This window comes from Danio rerio, chromosome 6, assembly GCF_052040795.2.
Source record: "Danio rerio strain M-AB ecotype USA chromosome 6, GRCz13ab, whole genome shotgun sequence".
NCBI lineage: Eukaryota > Metazoa > Chordata > Actinopteri > Cypriniformes > Danionidae > Danio > Danio rerio.
In genome coordinates, this window is record NC_141026.1 from 42,258,372 (window position 1) to 42,284,707 (window position 26,336).

General features: G+C 35.7%; 2 protein-coding genes across 6 annotated transcripts in view; both read right to left on the reverse strand.

The window, feature by feature from the left end:
* The window catches only part of pfkfb4b (6-phosphofructo-2-kinase/fructose-2,6-biphosphatase 4b), a 514,755-nt gene that overhangs the window by 91,702 nt on the left and 396,717 nt on the right, over positions 1-26,336 (reverse strand). The window lies entirely within an intron of this gene.
* ip6k2b (inositol hexakisphosphate kinase 2b) overlaps positions 8,134-26,336 on the reverse strand; it is a 72,998-nt gene continuing 54,795 nt past the window's right edge. For 4 of the 5 annotated variants that reach the window (XM_087255396.1, XM_087255398.1, XM_087255397.1 and 1 more), the window contains 4 exons: positions 14,166-14,382; positions 11,589-11,737; positions 11,270-11,445; positions 8,134-9,486 (listed from right to left, as the gene is read on the reverse strand). In XM_087255396.1, coding sequence (XP_087111522.1) covers positions 8,959-9,486; positions 11,270-11,445; positions 11,589-11,622 — 738 coding nt within the window. In that variant the 5' untranslated portion in view covers positions 11,623-11,737; positions 14,166-14,382 and the 3' untranslated portion in view covers positions 8,134-8,958. Of the gene's footprint in view, positions 9,487-11,269; positions 11,446-11,588; positions 11,738-14,165; positions 14,383-16,540; positions 16,933-26,336 lie in introns of those variants that run through there. The other variant, NM_001002389.1, reaches the window with a different exon arrangement.

Consider the following 26,336-nt stretch of genomic DNA (forward strand, 5'->3'; position numbering starts at 1 on the left):
ATAAAGCCCTGTCAGTTGCTCTTTGTCTTGTTTAATCATTAGCTCAGGGTGTCCAGGTGAAGTACTCATACTTGTATTATTAAAGTCTTAAACCTATAAATTTCAGGAACAAGTTAAAAATATAACCCTATCTAGGCCACAGACAATAGTAGGACAGAAATGTAGTTTAAGGTAAAAGTATCCCCGTGTCCTTGCTGATAAGGATAAATGAGCAAATTAATTAGAGAATCAGATAATGAACATATTGTGTAAGTTTTGCGATAACAAGGTCCCAAGAGAATGACTGAGGGGAAACGGCAGCATGTCTGACACACGTACACTTCATTATTCAGTCTAACGTGGCTTCATGATGCCAATTAAAGGAATAATACACCCCAAAATCCACATCATTATTTTACTCAACGTGACCTGTGGGATGTTGTTGTTTTTTTCATATAGCACGCAGGTCATAAGGACTTTTACGAGGTGTGTTCACTTGCATTGCAAAATCTATGTTATATTAACAACTAAAAGGAACTTTATATCACACACAAATGGACTAGCTTGTGGGTGGACTTTACCGGAACACAACACTTTCATTTGGAAATAGGCTAATTTTACATATAACCTCTAAGGTTAAACAGTCTTTGAACATAATTAGCCAATCTCCATTTCTGGCGGGAAAACTTTTAGCTTAGCTTAGCATAAATCATAAAATCAGGTTAGACAAGTAGCATTTTGCTCAAAAAAATGTTTTCAAAGATTGACTTTTCTGTAGTTGCATAATGTACTAAGACTGACAGAAAATAAAAATTGCAGTTTTTTTTGCCCGATATGGCTAGGAACTATATCTCATTCTGGAGTAATAACAAAGTCCCTTTCAAGGAAAGTCTGTTCACTCCACAGGCATATTTGCAACACTCCCAGGCAGCTCATTCAAGACCAAAGTTCTATGTAAATGATTAGGGGAATCCTGTAGTTTGGAAAACTGCCCATTGTACACACAATTAAATGACAGCAACAGAATCTGAAGTGACCGGTCACGTTATTGTTATTGCTTAAGCTCCAATTACATTTAAAACATGTCATTTCCAGTTTGCTCCAGCTACTGCGCATGAGCAAATGTTCTCCTTTATGTATGGAAAACCTGAGGACGACACTGGAAGGACACGATATGAGATTGGATGTGCTGTGCTGTTTTTTTTCTTCTCAAAATCGATGCAGGCACATGGTTGCCGACTTTCTGTAACAAACAAGCAAATCTGTACAGACCCCTTTCTCGAAAAGCGGGACTGCCTTTACTGTGGTATCCATGTTGAGCGTTGGATTTATCCCACTCAAAATCTGAGTGAAATATCTTAGTAGTATATAATTTCCAACTTTTTTAAATAAAAATTTACAACAATTGTTTACAAGCTCTAAAAAAGAAAATTATCAAAACTCTCTTTTGAACGAAATGCTAACAGTCTAATCCAATTTCTTGATTTATGCTAAGCTAAAAGTTCTCCACCAGACGCTGAGATTGGCTGATGCAATAGATTCAGGGAGATTCAAAATAAGCCTATTTCCAAAAAAAGTGGAATGTTCCATGACGGGAGGGGACACCAAACTTATTCTTGAAGGGTTGGTGTTCTGCAAAGTTTAACTTCAACCCTAATCAAACCAACCCATGGCTCATTCTGATTAAGTACCCCTATGTACATTTCTGGAGAGAGCCAAATACGTCCCAGGAGCTATTTTATTTTTTATTTTTTTTGCAGTTTTCGCAAAACCACCAGGGACCACTGTGTACGCTGACTGCTGACTGAATGACCAATTGACTGACATACCCTCCCCCTTCCCTAAACCCAACCAATAGTGTTTGATTGTTTGAGTCAGATTGACTCGCCCACCCACTTTCCTTAACCCCAACTGCAGTGTTTTAAAAGGCAATCCAGAAAAAGAAAGCCCTCGCCTGTTTTTACTACGTTTTTAGATCTTACCACATTCTCACTCTGTTATTTACTTATTTAATTTATTTTTTTTGTCTTACCTGCATTGTGGAACTGTTCTTCATCAGACTCAAACCCCATTGTCGTGGTCAACTCGAAAATTCTAGACAGGTATTTTAAGGCAAATTGGAGCTAAACTCTGCAGGGACACTGGACCTCAAGGACCAAGATTGATAACCCCTGCTTTAGGGTAATATAGACAAAATAATGATTTTTGAAAATCAGAGTAATGACTCCTGAAAAATCACTTTTGTCCTCGAAAGAACTTATTTAAAGGCTATGTTAATTAGGTTTACTAGGCAGGTTAGGGTAATTAGGCAATCTGTAACAATCAGAAAAAAATATAGCTTAAAGGGGCTAATAATTTTGCCCTTAAAATGGTTTTAAAATATTTAAAAACTGCTTTTGTTCTAGCTGAAATAAAAAATAAGACTTTTTCCAGACGATTATGTATATATATATATATATATATATATATATATATATATATATATATATATATATATATATATATATATATATAAAGAAGCTATATTTAAGACCAAAGATGTTCAGCTGTGTATTCAAGCCAAACTGCTCTATGCAAATGAGCATTGCATAACAGAGAAGGTCTTTACCTTTAGTCTACTTACCAACTTACCAATGCTTTCAGCATATGGCCTAAAAACCTAAAAAAACAACTACCTTTTCTTCATTCAAACTATGCATTCAGCTAAAAATATGGAGATTGTTGCCATGGTAATCCATCATCATTATGCTCATATCAATAGAGAAAAGAGAATGTCAGCTGTAAAAAGATGATATTCAGACAATACTGTACATTCTTAAAAATAAAGGTCTTAGAAGATTTTCTTTTTCATCGAAACCATAAAATAATCATTGTTGGTTTCTGTTGGTGAACATCTTAGAACAGTTACAAGCACAACAACAACAACAAAATCATAAATGGTCCAAAAAAGTGTTTTTGTCTTGTAAAATTAGCAGAACCCTTTCTGGTGCTAATTAGAACTCTTTTTAAAAGGGTTCTATGATGAACCATGTTTGGAAACTGCTACATAGGACACAACACAACAACTACTACTACAACCACAACTACAACGACACACACCACCATTTGGTTTTACCATTTCTATCATTGTCTTCATTATTCAGGTTGTTGTTGCAATAGTATAATTAGTAGTAATGGTTGTAGTAGGCATTAAAGGGATGGTCCACTACGATATAATATATAAACTTTAGTTGATGTGAGCTGTGTGAACATGAACAACATCTCTGAATGTAAAATGCTCAAAGTTCAATGCAAAAGGAGACACTGGCTTTTACAGAGTTAGCTAAGCAAAGTCTACAACGAACAAACTTTGGGAAGAACAAAAAAAATACATCCAGGCTAGTGAGATCACAAATGCTACATTTACCATGCCCAAACACCCCACGCAGTAAAAGGGCATGGCAAGAGACGCTGTAATGTTATAGCAGAGAAAGATAAAATGGCGTCCAAATGCTGCTATTTCCACAGAGCTTGCTCTGTTTCTGTATTTGGGCTTCGAAAGGACACGACACAAAGAGAGAAGTGCTTACAATTTGATTTTAATTATGTTCCAGAGAATTATAAATATATATATATCTAGCATTTCACAAATGACTTCCAGAAACTCTCCCAGTTCAGTGCTGGATCTGGCTAACAACTCCTCAAAGGAGCAGCCTTGAAGGGCATCTGCTGCATAAACCATAAATTGGTGGTTCATTCCGCTGTGGTGAGCCATGTCATATAAAAGGACTAAGCCGAAGGAAAATGAATGAATGAATAATACTAATTTGAAAAAAAAAAACATATACATTGTTATAAATAATTAGAACATTGCTAAAATGACAAATTTTTAGTTTAATAACCGCTCGACCCACAAAAACTCATAAAAATATCATAAAAGTACCTTTACATAAAGTTATTAGAGTTTTCACTTTACTTTCTTTAAATTAGAAACAGTCTTGGTGAGCATAAACGAGGAGAACAATGAGCTACGCTATTTAAAGCATTTCAGTAATCTGAGTAATCGCACGTTTCCTGTCTCGAGGAAACATGTTGCAATCACATGACTTTGCAGCTATTTGCCGTCTTCTGTCCACACCCTCCTAGCATGACTCTCAGCAGACTCTCTATGTATATTTCCCAACGACTGTTTGACACTGTGAACCAATCGCTGTCCTCCAGAAAGCCTTCATATGCTGGCCTGATTAGTATGTGGCCATGCTGTATCCCACTTACCCCTCGTTTCCTGGCATTTGAAATGTAATCCAGAGCTTTACTGGAGAATGTGAGAGCTGGAGAGGCTGAGACAGTCACACACAGCGCTAAAGCCACCACATGAATAACGTACATGTTTAAAGATGTTATAGCAACGTTTTGATTCACTTTCTCTAATCATGTCACAGAAAGTTTGTTAAAAAATAAAATGACCATCTAATCACATTTCCAGTTTGATTTCCAAGTTCAAATGTCAACACTTCAACGCTGGAACAAAAAAATTGTAATTTAAATGTCACAAAATAAGTTACATTTACATCAGGAAAGCCATTCCGTTTAAAAAAATTGCCAGTCATTAGGAAAAAGCAATACCGAGAGGAGTGTTTGGAGTGTATATGGACTTTACCAGTATCCCTCACCCTATTCCACATATATAATCCTTGCTGAAGAGAGGTTACACGAGGAAACACACACAGAGCATTATGTTCTAATATACAACCAGCCCAAATCCTTCCTCTCTCCTGCGCAACTACACCCACAAGTAATAACAGGCTTTAAGAGCGCTTGCGGAAAGCATTTAGTAAAACGTTTAGCAAATCCGTAATATGCCAGCTGGGTCTTGACCAAAAGCAGCAGCGAGTTCTACATCTGGTGTCGGAATCCAGTGTAATGAAAGCGATGTTGCTTATTTACAGTCTAGAAAGGCTTTTGCTATATTATATCTCATATCAAGAGCAAATGAACCATGTACTCAGATGTGGGTCTGAACCTACTGTACCATACCAGAACATTGCTGTTTACACGTTAGCAACCACATACTTTGACCAGATTAAATCTGCCTTTGGAGCTCTTCCTGTGTGGCTATTTGTTTCAAGTAAACAAACATTTGCACTGACCAGAGCGCTAATATTAGTTTTCACTTGGTACTTTGTAGCTGTCTAATCCAGGGTTTCACAACTGTTCCTGGAGAAACACCAACACCATTTTATAACCATTACAAATTAAACATCAGAATCAACTCACTGACTCGTTTGTAGAGATTCCAAGACCAGAAATGGAGATTTTAGGTTAAGGAGATCCTAAATCTGTGCTGTTGGAGATGGTGTGCCTCAAGAAGCAGGGCTGGGAATCCCAATCCCAAATAGCTGTCTCAAATTATTTTCACATTCTGGATACAGCATTTATTTCAAAGGTCAGGTAAGTTCTAATTCTAATTCAACACAATTCATCAAAATCCCATAATGCCATTTTAAAGCATAAATAAACGGCAACTGGAACCCACCAAATGCAAATTTATGTATTTAAGCAAGTACTGTAGATTACATACAATTTCAACGCAAACCCATAAATAGAGGTGAATGACATGGAATGAGTGACATTTCTGCTGATAAGCGTGGAATGCATAGAATTAACCTCAAATTTCCATGATGCGGAAAACATTTGGTGAGTAATCTAGAGCAAATCTAGACCTTATTCTTTAATGCGGAAGTGCACTCAAACTTCTTTTTGTGAACTTCCGATTTAGCCGTCTAGGAGAAATGACTAGGAATAATAAGCGGAAAAAACGGTCAAACTACTTGCTCTACAAACAAGTATTTGCATGAACATACAGACAAAGTAGAATAAAACACTAAAAAAATATCAGTTTGCTACATCAAGCAGCAAAACAAGCTGTTTTTAACGTCTAAAAATCAAAGGAAGTGAATGAGACTGGAGGTCTCGGGCCAAAAAAATTCAATTGGCTGCCCACTCGTACACGGGGAATAAGGTGAAAGATTTCCAATAGCATTATTTTGTAGATATTTTATTTTTTAAAACAATATTTGTCAACTGTGGTTCAAAATGACCAACCATGAAATAAAAAGGCTAAATTAGTCTTATGTTTAAGGTCTTGTTTACATCTGATCAGTTAAAGCAGAGGTGCCCACACTTTTTCAGCATGCAAGCTACTTACAAAATGATCAAGAAAAAATGATCTACCAAATATAAAAATGCAAAACATAAATTTATTTGTAAACATATTGAGAATTCTGCATTTGTACAATATATATTAATGAATCTTGCTTAACTATATGAACCCATATGCCAGTAGCCAACCTGGGGTGTTTTTTTTTCCCTCAAAAAGTGTACTGTTTTGCAAATATACACCCAAATTTCTATTTAATTGTGAAATTGAAATACTGCATTTTAGTGACATTTTAAGCACTATTGTGAATTAGCTTGTCAGATGGTCATCATAACCACATTTTTTGACTGTTTTAGCCAAAACAGTATTCAAATCTATTTTAACATGGACCACTTTTGGTACTTCACACCTTTTTATTGGTCATTTTTTGTTTTAAGAATATTTAATAATTAATATTGCAATATTAAAAATAAAAGTTACTTGTAAAACGTTTTCTCAAAAATACAGTAAAGATGACTTCTTTTACGCCAGATTGTATGTTTTCTTGCATAACTGGATGTTGGACTCATAACTGGATGTTGGAAAAATATTTGTTAGCATTGGCCAAAACTGATTAGCTAAAGTCACACTAAAGCGACAGCCAGTAGAGGATGGGTTTTGATGGGTTATTTTTACCACGATGGCATGGCAGTCAAAATAGGACAAATGAGCTATGTGACAAATTTTGGACCTTTGTCAGTGAGGGGTGGGTCTTCCGAACCCCTAAAGTGGCTGCGAGCCTGCACATTGTGCAATAGCCTACAACTCTGAACACATTTTTGTCATTACCTTACCTTAATCTGATGACCCCATCGATGATAGACTGACATGTTTTTGTTTAATTTTCTGAAACACCACAGTCACAGACATCGGCAGTGGCAGTCTTTTCCTTGATCCCGTGCGCCAGCCTGATCACCTGCCACTGCCGGTGACCTACTCACACCTAGACAGCACAGCAGCTCTGCATAGAAAGTTTGGCTAAAGGAGAAATGGTCGTGCCCAACTAGAACCTTTTTCACAAGGTTTTTATTTATCACTTTCGTCAATTGGTAAAGTTTTGTTCTTCGCCACTGGCTTGCTTGGTTTTGGACTTGTGGATCTGCGCATTGATGGATTTACTCTGTTTGAACTCTCAGCAGGGAATATTAAACCACACTGAACTGAACTAAACTCAACTTCATCTCTGAAAACTGGACTGACACGGTTTTAATTTACTAAAAACTGTTGAGCTATTTTGACACAATTTACATTGTAAAATAAATAGAAATAAACCATGAATTGAAAAAATGTCATGCGATCTGCCCACGCTACCTTTGCGATCAACCGGTAGATCACGATCAACGTAGGATTGGGCACCTCTGGTTTAAAGCATTCAGGCTCCATTTACATCTACATTTAGTGTTAACCCTGAGGATTAAATCGACAAAAACCCATTTTATTACAGACGCCACGCCAGTTAGAAACTAATCTTAAAGGGATAGTTCACCCAAAACTGAATGACTGTCTGTCATCATTTACTCACCTCACCCAGTCACAAACCTTTGTGAGTTTCTGTCTTCTGCTGAACACAAATGAAGTTGGAAACGTGTAATTACTGACTTTTATAGTATTTTCCTACCAAAGATGTCAGTGGTTACTGGTTGCCAACATTCTTCTAAATATCTTTTGTGTTCAACAGAAAAAGGAAACTCATAATGGTTTGGAACCACTTGAGGGTCAGTAAACGGTGAGTAAATGTTTATTTCTGGGTGAATCCTCTCTTTAAGAACTCATTTAAGCAAGTGCTAATCAGCTTTGAGTTAGACCAATCTAGTATTTTATGTAACTGAATCTATAAAGTTAATGTTTAACTCCCTTTTAAGACTATTATAAAAAAGGTTTATGCAACCAAAGTTATAAAGAGGACATGTGGAAATATATATATATATTATTTTTAATGCAACACAAACACACACAGAAACAATCGACCACACATCTACCACAACAAAACAGATTTCTCTTTATTTTGTGTCATAATGTCAAAAACGGAGAAAACCATTACAAAACAAAAATTCTACCTATAACACTTACATCATACGGTAGAACTAAGGGATGGAATGTCACATTTCCATTCACATTTAATAGAAATATTCTCATAAATAAATAAAGTCTCTTTAAAGTCTCTGGAGTGAGGATGCTAATCTTCAACACGTGGCTATGGAATGAAGAGGATCCACGACAGCGAAATATATTAAATAGTCCACAAGAAAGTCTTTTACCATAAGGAATGTGGAAAGGATCATACAAAACTCCCTTTTCCACACACCGATCATCGTTCCCTACAAGAACAGAGTCTTCCCTTGAGTCCTGCAGGTCGTGTGTAGTGTTTGTAGAGCACCTTCATGTTTAGTTGCGTGTCACATCAGTTAATAATTGTGCTACCGTTGCTACAAAGCCACCTCTTCTCAAAAGGTGTGTAGAACGTCAGTGTCTTATTATAAACGTCTCTTTGAAATGCAAACATCGGCGTATTTCCCTTACAAACCTCTCGTAGATGGAGAATAAATGAAGATGAAACTCATCTACAGGGACCGCCGGCCATCTGCGGTTCAGAAAGAGAGGAACTGCGCTCCGCACAAAACAGTCCAGTCTCTTCGGCTCCTGAGGGAATTTGCCCCTCATCTACGCAAGAGCTCCCCCACTTGGGCTTCGGAAAAAGCAGAGCGGGACGAGCAAAGCGTGAGCATCAGCCCCTGGTGCTCAGGGAGCCCACGGTGAGCCTGGCATGGCAAATGCACAATTGTAAAAATCAGACAAGCGCTTTAATCGTTGCTGTGCTCCTCAAGCTGAGACAGAATGCTGATCAGATTCTGCAGGCCGAAGATGTAGCCGCTGTCTCCACCCTCGTGAACGATGCCGTCCTCTCCGTAATCACGGCATGTGGTGTGGGCGAAATCGATCATGCGGACGTCCACCGCAGGTGAAGCGCTGCTAGAGAGATCGTGTCGTCCTGCGTAGGCTGCTCCTTCATCGTCATCATCATCTTCATCCTCATCTTCATCATCCTCCTCCTCTCCGCCACGAGAGGGTCGTGGTCTGGGCGGTGCTGCAGGTGGAGCGCCATCGTAGATGATAAGAAGAGAGGAGGAGAAGAAGCGGTAGCTCTCGCAGGCCTCCAGCACGGCCCTCATCTCTCGCAGTCTCTGCAGGACGGGCGTCAGGAGCTCCCGCCGCAGCACGCGCCCGTCGCTGAAGAACTGGCACAGAGCCTCTTTAAAGCCCGCCAGGCTCAGCTTACGCCCGTGATACTTGTTCATGAATATTAGCTGCCCTGTAGCATTGTGGAACATCTGTTGTGGGAGAAAACAGATCAGAATCAGATTTAGTGAATAAAATATGAAAAATAACATGTACTGTAAAACAGGAGTTCCCAAGCTTTTCAGACCGCGACCCCCAACATAACAAAGCTAGTGACTCGCGACCCCCACATTCCTCGGAGGTGGCTTTAAATATACAAATGTTGCACACATAATAGGCCTATATGGACATGAGCATAATAACAACACAAAAAAGCAACAGTCTAACAACTATAGCTATAATTTATGTCGTCAGTTATTCATTAATTTAACTTAAAATCAACCTCATCTAATGCGACCAGTGGCCACAATGTTTTCAGCACAAGTCTAATCACGGTTTAATTTTGAAGACCGCCACTCAGAGATCATCCTCAAAGTTCAGTTGTGGCCTGTATTCATTTGTAATGTATTTGATTGCTATAAAAGGGTCAGAAAGTTTACCCTGATGCTATAAAATCAATCTGCTGCAGCTGACGCTATTGCTGTTTTGTTAATCTAACATAAACACAAATCAATTAAAAGGCTGATGACTTTATTTGCATGTTGTTGCTTTTTTATGTAACTAATATCTACTATTTTTATCTTCTGTGGGTTATGGATAAAATATGGTCATTCTAATAGTTTCACTTTTGGAATTCACCAAGGGATCCCCTGCCATTGTCCAGCGACCCCCCACTTTGGGAACCACTGCTGTAGAACACCGTAGAATAAGGTGGTCAATAAATTGGGGATTTTTTCTGTAAGAATTCATCTGACCTGTACTTATTAAAAAAGTGATCATTTAGAATTTGACTATATTTTAAATTGCTATAAACTGACAAAATATATAAAATAACAATTAATATGTTATATTTTAAAATAAAATATTACTAAATTGTATATGGCTGAACTGTGATCTTTTATTATGTTATAAATCAATTGCTATTCTAAATATGCTAGACAGAACTTTTGTTAAATAGATTATCACAACACAGATTGACAGTTTAGTATATGCTTTTTGAATAGCGCTATATAAATGTAAGGAATTATTATTATTATCATTAATATCATGGTAAAAATGTGGGATAGCGATTTAGTTTTGCTCAGAAAAATACAGAAGTCAAGACAAAATTATTAGCCTTCCTGTTAAATTAAAATCTTTTTAAAAATATAAAAAAAAATGTCTTGGATTGGCTGGAATAATTATATATATATATATATATATATATATATATATATATATATATATATATATATATATATATATATATATATATATATATATATATTGAGAAATGTAAAAACTGCTAAGGTCAATATTAATATCCCCCTTAAAAAAACTACTATTTTTGATCGGCTACAGAACAAACCCCTGTTGTCCAATGATCTGCCCAATTAACAACTGACCTAGTTACTTTAAGCTGAATACTAGCACCTTGCAAAATAACTAGCAACATGTTATGCTGCAAAGTTATTAGAAATGTTATTATAAATGATTTATTAAAGTTATGTTCAAAAAATCATCTCTCTGTTCAACAGCACTGGAGAAATGTTTGAAAAATAAAATCCAATTCATCTGGAGGTTTAACAAGTTTTGCTTTCAACTGTACAATGATCCTAAGTAAATTTAAAGATGCACTACACTTATATTGTATTGTCTTTGACCTATATACAAAAATAAGTGGAACAAGGAACATCAACGGTTTCGAGCTGTTGGGTCTGTTATGTACACTTCAAAACATTTTTGCGGTGTCAAATTATGTGAACAATTTAGTCCATGTAAATAGTGTCTAATTACCTGCATGCCACAGAGGCGTACTCCAATAGAAGATGAAGTGCTTTGTTGGCATTTGCGAATCTGATTGGCTTTCTTCTCCTCAGATGCATCGTCCCCGTGCTGACGTGTTCCCATCTTTAGATCAAGGACACATGGAACCCGGTACCGCCACGTCAGGTTCTCCAGCAGAATGAATTCTAAAAGTGGCCATGAGTCAAGGGGAAAACTCTGAATATTTGATGTGTCTGCATGTCTTATATGGAGGATTTTGCGCTGGAATTCTCATTATTTACTGGTCATTTGAGTGTGTGTTTGTGTGTGAACTGTTTGAAAAGGATACTGTGCTGGTTTCTGTGTTTGGAGTTCTCCTTCATTCTCTGCAGGTGCTGCTGGTGACACTGCTGACTCCAAGGGTTGTGTTTGATCTGAGGGACCACATTTCCCTTCTCCAGACTGTAGTATAAAACCTCGGCCTTATCATCCCGATTACTGCAAAGACCAGGAGAAAGGGTTATTACATTTATTTGTGTTTCAGATATTACTGTAAGAATGTACACTATTACTTAAAATTTTGGGCTCTTTTAAATCTTTTAAAATAAGTCGCTTATGCTCACCATGGCTCCATTTATTTAATAAAAATGTTTTGGACTAAATTGTCTATATTACTTAACACGATTTAAAATACACATCCATCAAATTATCCAACAGAAACCATTCCAATACAGTCTGTTTATTTCTTACTCAAAAATTTTATTGACTTCAGGGTTTCTACAGATTTCACCAAGTTAAAATCTTTTTAAGACTATTATTAATGATATTTTAGGCTTCTACAGGGCTAATTGCTAGGGATTTTTTTCCCGAATATCCCAGTCAAAAAATAAATAAAATAAAATTGTATACATTTAATAATACAATAATAATAATAATATTGTTTGAATGTTTTAAATTAATTTTTTAAATATTTCCATTCACAAACACTATAACCCTTACAAAGAGTATAAGAAAACAGCTGTCAATCACTATGGTCTACAATAATAATAATTTAATAATAAAAAAATATGGTTCAGGTCAGTATCCTCAGCAAAAAAATAAATGGAGAACTTAAGCAAACGTTGCTGTAAGAAAAGCAATGAATGCTTATTTTGAATAAAGAGATTTATAGAGATGGACTTTTGGTGATTGTAAGGGTAATGGCCAGATTGGGTAGCTATACATCAACAAAAAAAATTAAGACCTACAACACAACATTTCAGTAGATTTAGGTCTTTTTAATGCCTGAAATTTAGCTTTTAAAATGTAAGACTTTTTAAAGACCCTGCAGACACCCTGTATCTTAAATGCTGCAAACAAAAATGACTATTTTTTTATTTGTTTATTTAAAAAAAAGTGTTTACTGGCCCATTTTGATCAATTTAATGCATTCTTGCTTAATAAAAGTATCACTTTCCTTAATCCAAAATATTATTGTCCTTATTTGACCTCATATTAAATTGTATTTACAGTGATTAAGGCTTTACCCTCTTATTTTTCACGCCCTACAAGTTTGTTTTGAGCACTCTGTGACGCATAAGTACTATTGACCCATTACATGACTTACAAGTGTGTTTTGGTATAACAAAGCAAAGCGTGAATACTCTGATGAGCCTTCTGATAACCCATCCCATGATGCTCACGTGTAAGGTCAGTAAGCTGAGAGTAGGTGGTTTTCAAATGCTTTCGTACACATAAGCATTTACATTACAAAAGCTATCTGATCAAGTGTGTTCGGACAACCTTGAAACCTGTATTTTGTGTCGGTGTGGTCAGACCGACAAACACAAGTAAGGTGTAAATATTTTTTTCTGACCTCAAACTTGTGCTAACACTTTAGTTTAGTTGACAATTCACAAACCATCAACTAACACTACTAGCTTAATAAACTACTAATTAGCCATTTTTAAAGGGCCAATGAAATTAAAATAAAGTTTTTTACATGTTAGTATCAGTATTGTTAGTTTTTAAGATATCTATAAGCTAGTGTGTTCTAAAACAGTGACAAAATTTGCGTTTAGAAGATAAAAAAAAAAGATCTAAACATGTAAAGCTTGTAGTTTGTCATTTTCGCCTACCGTTTTATTCAGGTCACTGCATACTTCAGTATCTCATCAACTCATAACTAGGGCCAGACAGAATCTGCAGACATTTTTTGCGATTTCTGCTGAAAATTTTGTAAAAAATCTGCAGATTTATGTGGAATCATTTTGGGAGTATCATAACTAAAAACTTAATATATAAAAACAAAAAAATAATACCTTTTAACCTTTTATTTAATATTTACGATGCAAATTCATCTAGATCCACTTAATTGGTAAACAAGCAAGTCTATCATATGAACATTTTCATTTTAGTCAATAATATTTCTGACATTATTTTAAGAACTAAATAAATATAAATGTACACACATTCACACAAGTAAACAAATAGACTCAATGAAGGGCTAAAATCTGCAGAAATTTATACGCGCACAGATTCTGTTTGAGCCTAATCATAACCAATCAAATGCTCTCTAGCATCTGAAATGTCCCACCCCCTTCAAGACGCATCTCATTTGCTTTCCATTTGATGCACTTTGATCTCAACCGATCTCACTGGCAGAGTTGTGATAAGACAAAACACTATTGGGTGTGTTTTTAAAAGGGGAGGAGCTACACAATGTCCAACCCTCTTTTTGTTTTTTAGTTGAGATTACGTCAAACAGGGACCTTTAATAGTTAATAAGATAGAAGTTGGGTTTAGGTTCTAGGTAGGATTAGGGATGCATAAAGTTCATAGTTTATAGCTACTAACAGCTAATATCTTTTTTTATCATGAATTGTGACAAACTAAAGTGTTAGCAAACTTTCAAATATGAAAATATGTGTCCCATATCCTCCCTCACCTTTTGCCCTTCTCTTCTTTGCGGCTCTGTCTGGCTCTCTCGTTGTCTGGAAGCAGGCCTGATGGCTTCTTCTTCCCCCACTTCACAAGCTTATTCTTGGGCTCTCCGTCAGCTGAAGGCTCCTTGTTCTCCAGATCAACTGGATCGCTGTGAAGCGGGTAGGCTATCAAACACAGATTCCCCTCTTCATCTTCCTCAAAACTCACTGACACCACACCTAAAGACAGCACAAGGAAAACAGAAAACAGACAATGAGTGCTTTGGACGTCGTGTTGACACATGAACAACATATGATTCAAATCTGATGAATCATATGATGATTAAAAAAAATTGTGTCTTACCCAATCCGGCTTAAACTGTACTTTAAAAAGCATAAAACAAAAGAGAAGCAGGGGAGGGGGTTGAGAAGGGAATGAATTTGTGTACATGTTCATCACTGTCATGTAAAAGAGTGTTTTGCATGTCTTCTAGTGCTCAGCAAACAAAGACACACACAAAAAAACCACGAGGCAGGAAGGTACAATTCAATGAGCTCTTTTATTACCACTCATTGGACAAACCATGTATAAGATCGCCACATATCAAATACATACGAGAAGAAACAAACGAGTTTGACAGAAACTGCATCACTGAAATTTACAGACAGCAAAAAAAAATTGGGAAACTTCTTTGGTACATTTGGAATACAGATCATAAAACATGACACAAAGCAAAAATACACATTTGCAGAACTAGCATGTGGCCCAAGACATGATTTATAGTGGTATCTCATGATAACCATAGATGAAACTAAGATTTACAGAGGGATTGAGTAGGAGTAGGAGGGTAAAGACAGATAGAAAAAGAACAGCAAAAAATCTTTCAACACTAAATAGCACTAAAACAAGTCATTCTTCTCACAAAATCAAACTGTGTGCAGGTAAAGGTGTGTAAATGTATCAGGCATTAGGACCCCGCGGCCTCTGCAGTTATGGCAGACTGATGACATCAACAGCAGTGATGTCACGTCTCTGCACCAACGCTCACACACACACTTTTCCAAGTATATGCTGAGTCAGAGAATGAGTGGATAGTTTTTGTGTGTTCGTCTTTTATGACGAGTCTGATTAACACACTTTAATCGTCTCTGAGGCCTATATTTGTGTTTTGTAGACGATTACGTTAGTATGTCAGCATTGGAAGTATGCGCAAGCGTGCGAGTGTGTGTGCACATTCTTTCCTACATGTCATATCCTCTCTCACTGACAGCTTTTTTTAGTCTCACACCGCACAGGCCAGTCAAAGACACCGCCAAATACACTCGAGAGATGCCAGGGTGTCTGTGTGCATGAGGACGTTTAAATATATCAAAAGAGCAGGAGAACTGAACATGATATTCCACCTGATGCCATTAGTATAAATCTCCTGAGAGTGAAAAAGTGTTATGGGAATGTGAGAATGGCCATGTGTTTTAGAACTCTGTCTGAGAGTCTGAATGTCTATTTTATGCCTGTTTATGTCATTTAAAACTTCTTTTTAACATTAATCTATCTTATAAATGTATATCTGTTGTTATAAATATCAGTATAACAAGATCTATCTATCCACCTCTCCACTATTTATCTATCCATCTATCTATCTATCCATCTATCCATCTATCTATCCATCCATCCATCCATCCATCCATCCATCCATCCATCCATCCATCCATCCATCCATCCATCTATCTATCTATCTATCTATCTATCTATCTATCTATCTATCTATCTATCTATCATCAAATTTCATGTTAGCATTTATATCTATTGTTATAAATATCAATATATTAAAATCCATCCATCCATCCGTCAATTCATGTTAGCATCCATGCATCTATATCTATTGTTATAAATATCAATATAATTAAATCCCTCCATCCATCTATCTATAAATTCCATGTTAGTATCTATATCTGTATTTTGTTAAATATATCTATCTAACAAAATCTATATATCCATCCATCCATCCATCAAATTTTATGTTAGCATCTTTATCTATCTCTTTAAATCAACCCACCCTTTTAAAAAGCAATCTATAATACATGTAAGTATTCACAAAAACATCAATATATCTTAATAAAACGTATATATCATAGCACTTAAATATAATAACGCTAAAAACTAACGAATCGTCTAATTAGTTTTCATATATAAAAACGTGTGGCCTTGTAATAGGAGTCACGCCATACTAAAGTATGTCAGTGTAACTTCTTCGCATAAATTATATATAGAGAGAGTGTATTATTGAAATTTATGAACAGACAGAGCAAAGAAAAAAGGAGCAAGATAGAAGGAGGAAGTCTGACACACATAAACATAATGTTCCTGATGTGCTCATATTCATAAGCGTCCACTTACCTTTGTACTGTGGTGTGAATTTGCGGATCTCGGGTGGCAGGCTCTTGTAAAACTGGTGTTCTCTGGGTATTAGTGGTTTACAGATGGTCTGTTCCCCAAAGCGCAGCACACAAGAGTGACCGCCGACTTGATGGACAAATGGTTCTAACATCACTCCTCCCTTCATCTCTCCTTTCCCTGGGTATCTACACCCCTCCATCAGCGCTTCTAAAGCCGGACTCATCTTCCGTACACATCCGTCTCTCTCAGGCTGATCTATCGCTGTCTATTTGTTTGTATTTTTTACTCTCTTTCTTATCCTCTTCTGTTGTTCCCTTTTCTGGGGTGGCAGGTCAGGCACAAAAAGGCTGAGAAAACCAAAAGAAGACTGTTAAAACAAAAGGTATTCCTGCTTAAAGGGATAAGGAAAGGGTAATCCAGAAGGTAAAATGTTGTATTAATGTTGTTTTTCTAAGCTTGTGACACAGAGGACAGGCTGTGAGAGTACGTCTGTCCCTGTCCCTGCTGTAACTGAGCGATCTGTTCTAAGCAGGCAGGAAAAATATCACAACAGGACAAGTGGCTCCACCCTCCTTCTGAAAGTCAGCCAATCGGAGATCAGCAGCTGTTGTTGGGTGGGAAGTGAGAAAGGGGAAACTGAACAAACAAAGAGAGAGAGCAAGAGAGAGAGAGAGAGAGAGAGAGAGAGAGAGAGAGAGAGAGAGAGAGAGAGAGAGGTGGGGGATGTTGGTGTTAAAGACCAAAACAAAGAGATGTGAGGTATAAGAAAAGGAAAGAGAAAGTGTTCTCAGCAATTTCCCCCTGCCTGACAAGAAAACAGAGACTCAGTAAAGACATAAAGAAAAAAAATATAATCTGAAATCTCATCTCTAATTTTATGCTTTCCATTAGTCTTGAGAACAGTGGTCAATCGATACGGTTTCTCAAGAATTCATTCATAAAATTTTGTCTTTGGCCACCTTTATCTTAAATGTTTTGTTTACATGCATGGAATTGGCCAGTTTAAAGCTATGGGTGTACAAATTTAAAGGGCTATGAACTGAGAAATCTAAATCTACATGTCTTTTTGACATATTTATCAGATGTCATCGTACCATAAAATATTCTGTAAATTTCAGGACTCTAAATTTTGGAGTTTAAATATAAAAACTGCTTATGTTGAAGTTAAAGTGTGAGCAAACTGCTTTAGTTCCATTAGTTATTGCTAGGGCCAGACAGAATCTGCGGATTTTTTTGCTATTTCTGCAGATAAATATATGAAATAAAAAATAATACAATTTTAACTTTTATTCAATGCAAATCCAATTAGATCCACTTATTTGGTAAACAAAGTAAGTTTCTCATACAATATATCTACTAAAAGACAGAAAATATTATTTTTAAAACTGTCCTGTAAATAAATCATATGGACATTTTCCTATTAGTCAATAATATTTCTGACGTTTATTTAAATCTGAATAAATATACATTAATACACATTTACACAAGCAAATAAATAGACTCGATAAATGATGGGCTAAAAATCTGTGGAAATCTGCAGATTTTTGTGTGGGCCTAGTTATTACAGATTGTTTGATTTATATACTTATTTATATAGTCCATCAATAAAGGATGTAGACCAGAAGGGCTCCAAACTGCAGAGCCTAGCTCTAATTTGCTTCAACACACATTTTGACCTCGCAAAATAATGAATATGCAAAATTGTTATCCAACCAAATCAGGCCGTGTTTACCTAAAGTCAGCTTAATAAAAAGTTTAGATGGTCTTTCTTTCCTTTATCATGACACACATCTACTTGAAACATTTCTGAAATGAGATTAAAAAAAATGTAGAACAAAGTATGATTTCATCGTTTGGGTACAGAGTGGATCAGTGGAAGATAGATGTTGCTAATAAAACGGCGGAAGAATTAAATGCCAGATTATGGTATTTGATAAAAGATTATGAAGGCAAATTCATTTGTACAAAATGCACATATAAATCATTTATAACAAGTATTACTATGTACATGTTAAAATAATAAGAACACATTTTGATTTCAAGCTGACTTTAAGGGTGTACAACCCACCATGCTTATTCAAACAGTGTGTGTGTTCCAAAAAGGGCTTGTAAAATAGCCTATTACTATCATTTTTAAATATTGAGAATGTCCTAAAAAAAAGACAATTGACACTTAAACTAAGCTGTTACAGGCAACACGAACATTTAAACATACAAATGGTAGAAAATGTAAATTCTAAAGCGCAAGTAAAGAGTTATTATATTGGAGTCAGGGGTGGACTTAACCAATAAGCAAGGTGCAAAGCCACTCAGGGTCTGGGGAATTGCCAGTGCCAAGAAGCCTAATAATTATATAGCTCTTTTATATTTTTTAATCATATGTTGTAAAAACTGTGTATAACTGTGGACTTTAACGCTATTACTTATTTTCCGATGCTGATGACAAATGTTTTAGCTCTGCAAGTGCAAGGTGTTTTCCTGGTACAGTCAAACCGATCTGCTTTTTCTGTTTTAAATGTAATAATTTAAATGGATCGTTTATTCTTGCTTGCTGTTTTCTCACAAACACAGAGATCTTAGTGACACCAGTCTGTCAGCGATCAAAGTAGAGGCAGGTAGGGTGCAATAGTGAGAATTTTGAGAACATCTGGGAAAAAACGCTGTGAGCTTGTTAAGAGATCGAGGGCCTGTTCACATAACATTTCCTAGTGAAATGGCCGCCAACAGCAATTAATATTTAATTAATTCATATGAAAAATGGTGAAAAGTTTAGTTTGATGGATTGTGAATTAAATTATTTGAAATGTTTTAATTAATATTACTATTAGATTATTATCACAAAAATGGCTAATTAACTGGTTGGAGTAATGTTTTGGTTACACCAATTTTACATCCAGCCTTGTTGCATTGCAGGTTAAGTAGTTTAAAACGGTTACTGGGCACAAGCTCAAAGCAACTCTCAACAAAGTCACTCAATAATATATCTACGCCTAGCAGCAAACAGTACTGTAATTCATTTAATAATGAGGCATCAGGCTAGAATGACGCTCATGGTTACATAAAACACACGCACACACAAAAATCACCCATTATGACCCTGCATGGGACAATCGGACGACCATGGATTTGCACACAAACCTCTGCGTGCACACACACACAAAGTAATCTGCTCTGAGCCATTTCCCTAGACTGGGATTAATGTGTGTGATCAATGAGCACTGGGTGAGGACTCAATCCTAATCCAGAGCAACAGACACAGATTATAATCTGTCTAGTGACAACCTCTGAGTAAATACACACAGTCAAACTCAGCAGACAGAGAAAATCTTTTAAAATCACACACTTCACCTTTTTATCGTTTAAATTCTGACTCAATCTATCCTCACATAATCTGCCACATGCATTAAAAAAGAGATTATCTGTTGTTATTTTTCTATATATAACCTCACTGTCTTTAATCTGCATTAAAATATATGCATTTTATAACTGCCGTCAATCAGTATTTGCGCTTTAAAATAATCCTTTTTGATTCAAAAATATGTTTGAGAGTTTTCTGTGGCAATGAAATATACCTTTAGATCTGAAGCTGACAGGATTGGTCAAACTGTCGGGTAATGACCTAGGCTTGATTCATTTTTATTTTAACGTTGGATTTCATTGAATTTTTTTAATAGCATCACTGATATTTATATTTAACTTGTATACATTTCAGCATTTTTTGGAAAAAAGTTTATAAATAATTATATCATTTGGCATTTATCCAAATACAGAAATCCCTTTGCAATAGAAGTCATGATTCACATAATAAAATACAAAACAAGTATTCCAGAAAATTCTGTATAGGGAATAAGGAGAAGAATGACATCAAAATATTTATTTTTTTTGTTGAAAAGTCTTACATATTAGTAAATCCTTCAATAAATTAATGTGTAATTTCTTCTATTCTGTGGTGACTGGTAAAACACAAAAGCTGTCAATCCAATGCAAGTGTCTTTAAATAAAGTGAAGGCCTGATTGGTCTTTACTACCCACAATACCCACCCACCATATCAAAGGTCCTATTCTATTGGTTGAAATTACTAACAACATTATTTAATGTTGTAAAAGACTATATCATTATCGTTATTGTAACACGATCACATTCTGGATGTCATATAAAGCCTTAAAGGGAACCCATTTTACCTTTTTTACAAGATGTAAAATACGACTTTGGTGTCCCCAGAATGTGTCTGAAGTTTCAGCTCAAAATACCCATCAGATTATTTATTTATTTGTAGAATCTGCACATTTTGGTGTCTGATCACAACGTAGCTGTTTTTGTAGCCAGTTGCTTGAAATCCATATGAGCTGGTTCTCCCTTCCCACAGCTGTGACGTGCATGTCTGCTTCTCATGCACTACGTCAGATAAACAGCCGTCAGTGGTAGAAGTAATTGATAGAAACAAGGTTGTGAGTCAAAAATACCAAATAAGTTTATTTGACGTATTTGCAGTGGTGTTTATTCAAGCCTTTCTGAAACGATGAGTCTCACATAAATGCAGTTTGCAGTACACGCGCGCACGTTTACTGACACGATGCGGCCATGGTGATTATATCGGTTTTACTCTATCACAAACATGCACTGTTTTAAAAAATGTTTTAAACTTGGAAAATTAATTATTGAGGTGCAGCTGATCACAGAGACTTGGAACAGATATTTTTATTTCAGTTTCTTTGCAAAAATGGCCTTCGGACATGTGTATACATATTATTATGGAGACATGGCACCTGTCAATCGATTTGGTGGGTGGGGAAAACTACACTGCAATGTCACGTTGCGGTGGCCTTAAAATCACTGGGATTTGGATCCTATTTTAACATCAGTACATTTTAAAAAAAGAGACTTGTTGTGTTTCTATCACTCCAGTTGACTGTGGACACACTATACCTACACAGTTCTCTCCAAACAGTGTACAAAAGTTGATTTTGATTGTAGCTGCCCTTTAAAGCAGCAAATAATGCTGCTCTATGGGTTATCATGATCCTTTTTGTAAGTGAATAACAAGTGAAGCAACAAACCAAAATTTGAATCAAAACCTGCATATTCTTCAAGCTACACCCGAATTTTGTTTTTTGCTGCTTGTTTAAATTACTAAATATGTGTCGAACCAACGCATTTCTAGTGTTTTTGGGAACAACCTAATTGCTTTATGTTCAATCCACTTAAATTTGTAAAAATTATTAAGTTAATCTAATCGATTTGTTTTGGGACAACATGAAGGACTCCAGCATTTTTATAATGTACCTATTGTTGTAGTTAATTATGCTTGTTTTAATGGTGTTGTTTGTTGCATTTATTTTCAAGTAAAGTCCTATTTTGATGTTCAGTTTTACATATTTTCGTGCTCATATGTTGGCCTTTTTCCGTTTCTGCCAAAAACAAATAATGGCACGTGTAGCTGTCAAAGCATTGAAGCTAGGCATTTCAACAAAACTGCATAAACAGCAACCTTGTGTAAATGGAGAGGAGAAGAGACTAGACTTTCCCACAGTTTTAATTTCACTATGGGATTTCCAAATCAACTTTGGATTTTCCATTTGCCACTTGCTGGTGAGAGAACCCCCCATTGGCTTGATCCTAGGGTAAGAGAAAACACAGATGCGCTCCAATCTCTGGGCAAAATCTTCTAGTCTTCTGGACGTGGGACAAACAATGAAATGAACCAAATATTAGCACTTTCAGAAGGCGGCTTGAGATTACAGTAAAATTAATTGTCATTTACAAATACTCCTGTTTCAGTTCAAGCTTGGATGAGATGGGCATGGGAATCAACCTAATACTCATGAACAGCAGGAATGCTAACCATTCAACCAGCTGATGAAGAGAGAGGGTGTCTGTTGCAGTGTGCGGTTGATGTTAAATGTGGCGCTTATAATCTAGGATCCAAATATAAAGAATGTAATGTCTCTGACAGTGACGCATTAGAATGATTATGATTATGAGAGTGATTTGCTGTATCTAAATGTGATTATGAAATATGTTGAGACAAGGTCTTTGGTGTTCTTCGGTTCTGCCAAACCATAATCCACAGACAATGAGAAACTAGGCCATTGAGCATGAGCCAGTTGGACTATGACTGAGACGTGGGCGTCGGGCTTTTTGATAGAGGTCATGGTGTGTATGCGTGTGTTTGTGGGCTGCGGTACTGGATAGAAGCCTGGCACACACTAGGGGGTTCACACACTACTGTGAGTCCAGACAATGCAAACTGGTGCGGATGGAAAACCAGCTTATGCAACAGGAAAGGTCAACATGGACAAAGACTGCAGATCTTCTTACGACACCTATTCATGCACTCCATTCATCTGTGAATCTGTCTGATACATTAAATTAAGATGACCAATAAATCCCTCATTCTTTTCTGGAGTTAAATCTGCAAGGGCATTTTACAAATATAATTTTACAAACACTGGATTTTTATCTGGATGTCAAAATTTTAAATAACAGTATTATCATTTTAACTCATAAGAAACTGACACTTTCCATGCAGTTTCTTAAATTTTTTTCATATATTAAGGTAAATAAGTATTGAACATGTCATCATTTTTTACAGAAAACATAATTCTATAGGTGCTGTTGACTTGAAATTTTCACTGGATGTTGATAACAACCAAAGAAATCCATATATGCAAAAGAAAACAAATGTAATTAGTTTATAAATTAAGTTATGTGTAATAAAATAAAATGACACAGCAAAAATATTGAACATATGAAGGAAGGAAGCTGTAGAAAAGCAGTAAAAGCCCAGACAGCAACTGAAATTTCTTAGTAGTTCTTCAGCAACTCTCTGCCCTTTCCTTATGGACCCTTTCCACAAGCCTGTTATGACATGTTTAATGGTCATCAGCATGTAAATCCTTGAAAGTTTTTAATATTTAGAAAAAAACGTATGAACATTTATATGAATTTATGCATGTATTATATCACCTTTGCTTAAAAAAAAAAAAAAAGAATTACCGCTTGTGCGAGGCGTTTCCAATACAGCGTCAATGGGCGTTGACGTTATTCTCCCGTCTGGCCGCCATCAGTAGTCTCACACAATTTTTTTTTTTTTTTTTGAAGGTCTTTATAACATAATGTGGAATTTTTCTTTTATTATCAAAATAATATTGTAAAAAAATTATTTGGTGTATTCTTCCATTCACTGCACTAAAAGTTTTGCCAACTATGACGACTTCTGCTACTGAGAAACCCGGGAATGTGAAAAGGGTCTATTGTAAATTAATATTATCTGCCTTAGTCCAACATCTACATTAGCAGGATGATGAAGATGAAACCAGAGTGGACAATTTAGCAAAACAATGATCTAAAACACAGCCAAGAAAACTTTCAAATGGTTTCAGTGAAAGAAAATTTAGCTCTAGTATGGACAAGCCAATTCTCTGACTTTAATCAAATAAAGTACTTCATCCACATACATAAGTACATATCCAAAATTAATAATTACATTTCAGTAGTTCAATACATTCTCCTAGTGTTATTTTTATTGTTATTCCACATACTTTTTTCCGATGTTTTTTGTTTTGTTATTTTTTATGTGTATTGTGTGGTTTACAATTACTGTAAAAACATGCTGGAAAAGTTGGCGGTTCATTCCGCTGTGGTGACTCCTGATTAATAAAGGGACTAAGCTTACAAGAAAATAAATGAATGAATTTATATGAACATGAATATAATTAATATTTCTGCCAAAAAAAAAAAGAAAAGAAAAAGAAAACACAATGAACATTACACACATAGCCAACAATGGTAAATCCAAAAAAGAGATACTGACTCTCTGTTCATCTTCAGAGCAGTGTTGTTGTGTGTAATGTACAAGTCAAAAATTTTACAAATAGATTACACTCTAACAGATGCTGGGTTGTGTTAACCCAACACTGGGTCAAATACAGAAAAACCCAACAGCTAAGTTGAAAAATTAGTAACACTTTATTTTGATGGTCCAATTGAGTATTGGTAGACTTAATATCTGTTGATACTGCTCCTTCAACAGACATTTAACGGACTATAAGAAACTTTGCAGGTACATGTCAACTTAAACTAACCCTAACCCCAACTCTAACAGTTTACTAATAACAAATAATGACAATTAGTTGGCATGTAGATGCAATGTAACTTAAATTCAACAAAGAGACTATCAAAATAAAGTGTGATAAAAAATCTAATTTAAATTGAATAAAAAATATTAACCTCACCATTGGTTTTGTCCAAATTTGACCCAACATTGGATTAACTCAATCCGGCATTAGAATGAATTGTGTGGAACCCAGAAGTTTTACTGTGTACTTAAACACCCAACATATTATGCATTTCTTCTTGTGTTATGAAATGAGAGATTATATCAACTGATGTTACATACTACTACATACACATAAAACACAAACTTGCAACGGTGAGATTGGCAAAGTGTTACAGCGAGTTATACAGACACCTATCATTGTGTGTGTGTGTGTGTGTGTGTGCGTGACAGATAATACGACCCCTGTGGTGCTAAAGTTATTAATGTCGATGATGGCCTACATTTCCTGCCAAAGGTATCGGTAATAAATTTCAGTGTCTATGTGAGAGGTGGAAGGATGTGACAGAGACACATTGACCCACCGATTCACACCTCCTCTGTGGTAAAATATAGACATGTTGATTGTGTGATGGGGTGTGAGGGAGGGGGGCTGATGCTCTGAAATTACCCACATGCTCTCACATTAACACAAACAAGTCATTTTTCTATGTTCAAGATTGCTAACAGAGCCAGTACATATACTAGGGTGCTCTCGTTCATGTAATGGCTTCTAGTGTTATTTGTTTTGGGTAAAAGTGTCTTATTAAATGTAAATATAGATGCAATTTGGTTGTAAAGCAATATTAAATTTGATTATGTTATGAGCATAATAGAAAAAAAGTAGATTTTTTTTATAATAAACTATTTGTTTATGCAATAATTTGTCAAATAAAACGTGTTTAAAAACAGGTAGTTAAAACAAACACATTGTTATAAATTATGTTACACAACCTTATTTATTTAGTAACGTTTGACAGTTATTGATATTAAAAGTTGACTGTGTGTACCTGGTGGTTTTTCATATTGTGTTTTATTTCAAACTACTGAATTCTATTATGGGTCAAGACGTTTTGGTCCATATGGGCCATAATTAGACATTAAATCAAACAGTACATGGGTTTAAATAACTAACAATGTTGTATATTGAAAAAAAAAAAAGGCTGCTTAGATGTGTTTAAAACAATACAAACTCTCAATGTTGTGACATGGGTCAATGGCTTAACTCATTCTACCTCAAACAACTACTCCAGTATTTGTTTTCAACCTTATTCATGTGATCTTGGACGTACTGTATTGTTTTGATGGAAATCCGTCACGTTTCCACATGCATAAAAGAAAACATGTCAAGTTCCAAAACAAATGCTCCAAACTGAGCCAGGTGTGAAAAAACTTTCTTTTGGAAACCCCATGTACAGTTTTGGAACAAACATTGTGTTATTTTATATATACATAGTATTCATAAAGGCAACTTGTGTGTGATTTCAGTTTAAAGCCAAATATTGCTTTACTCATTAAAACACAAACAAAAAGCACCGTTAATCCAGACCAGAAAGACCAGATCATCTACTTCAGCAAGTCTGCCTTTTGGATTTAGTACCAAACTAAAACTGCAAGACAAGCAACACTCCCTACCAATGAACACCTGCACACACAGATATTTAGACGTTTTGGAATGTTTTACAAACATAAGCGGAAAA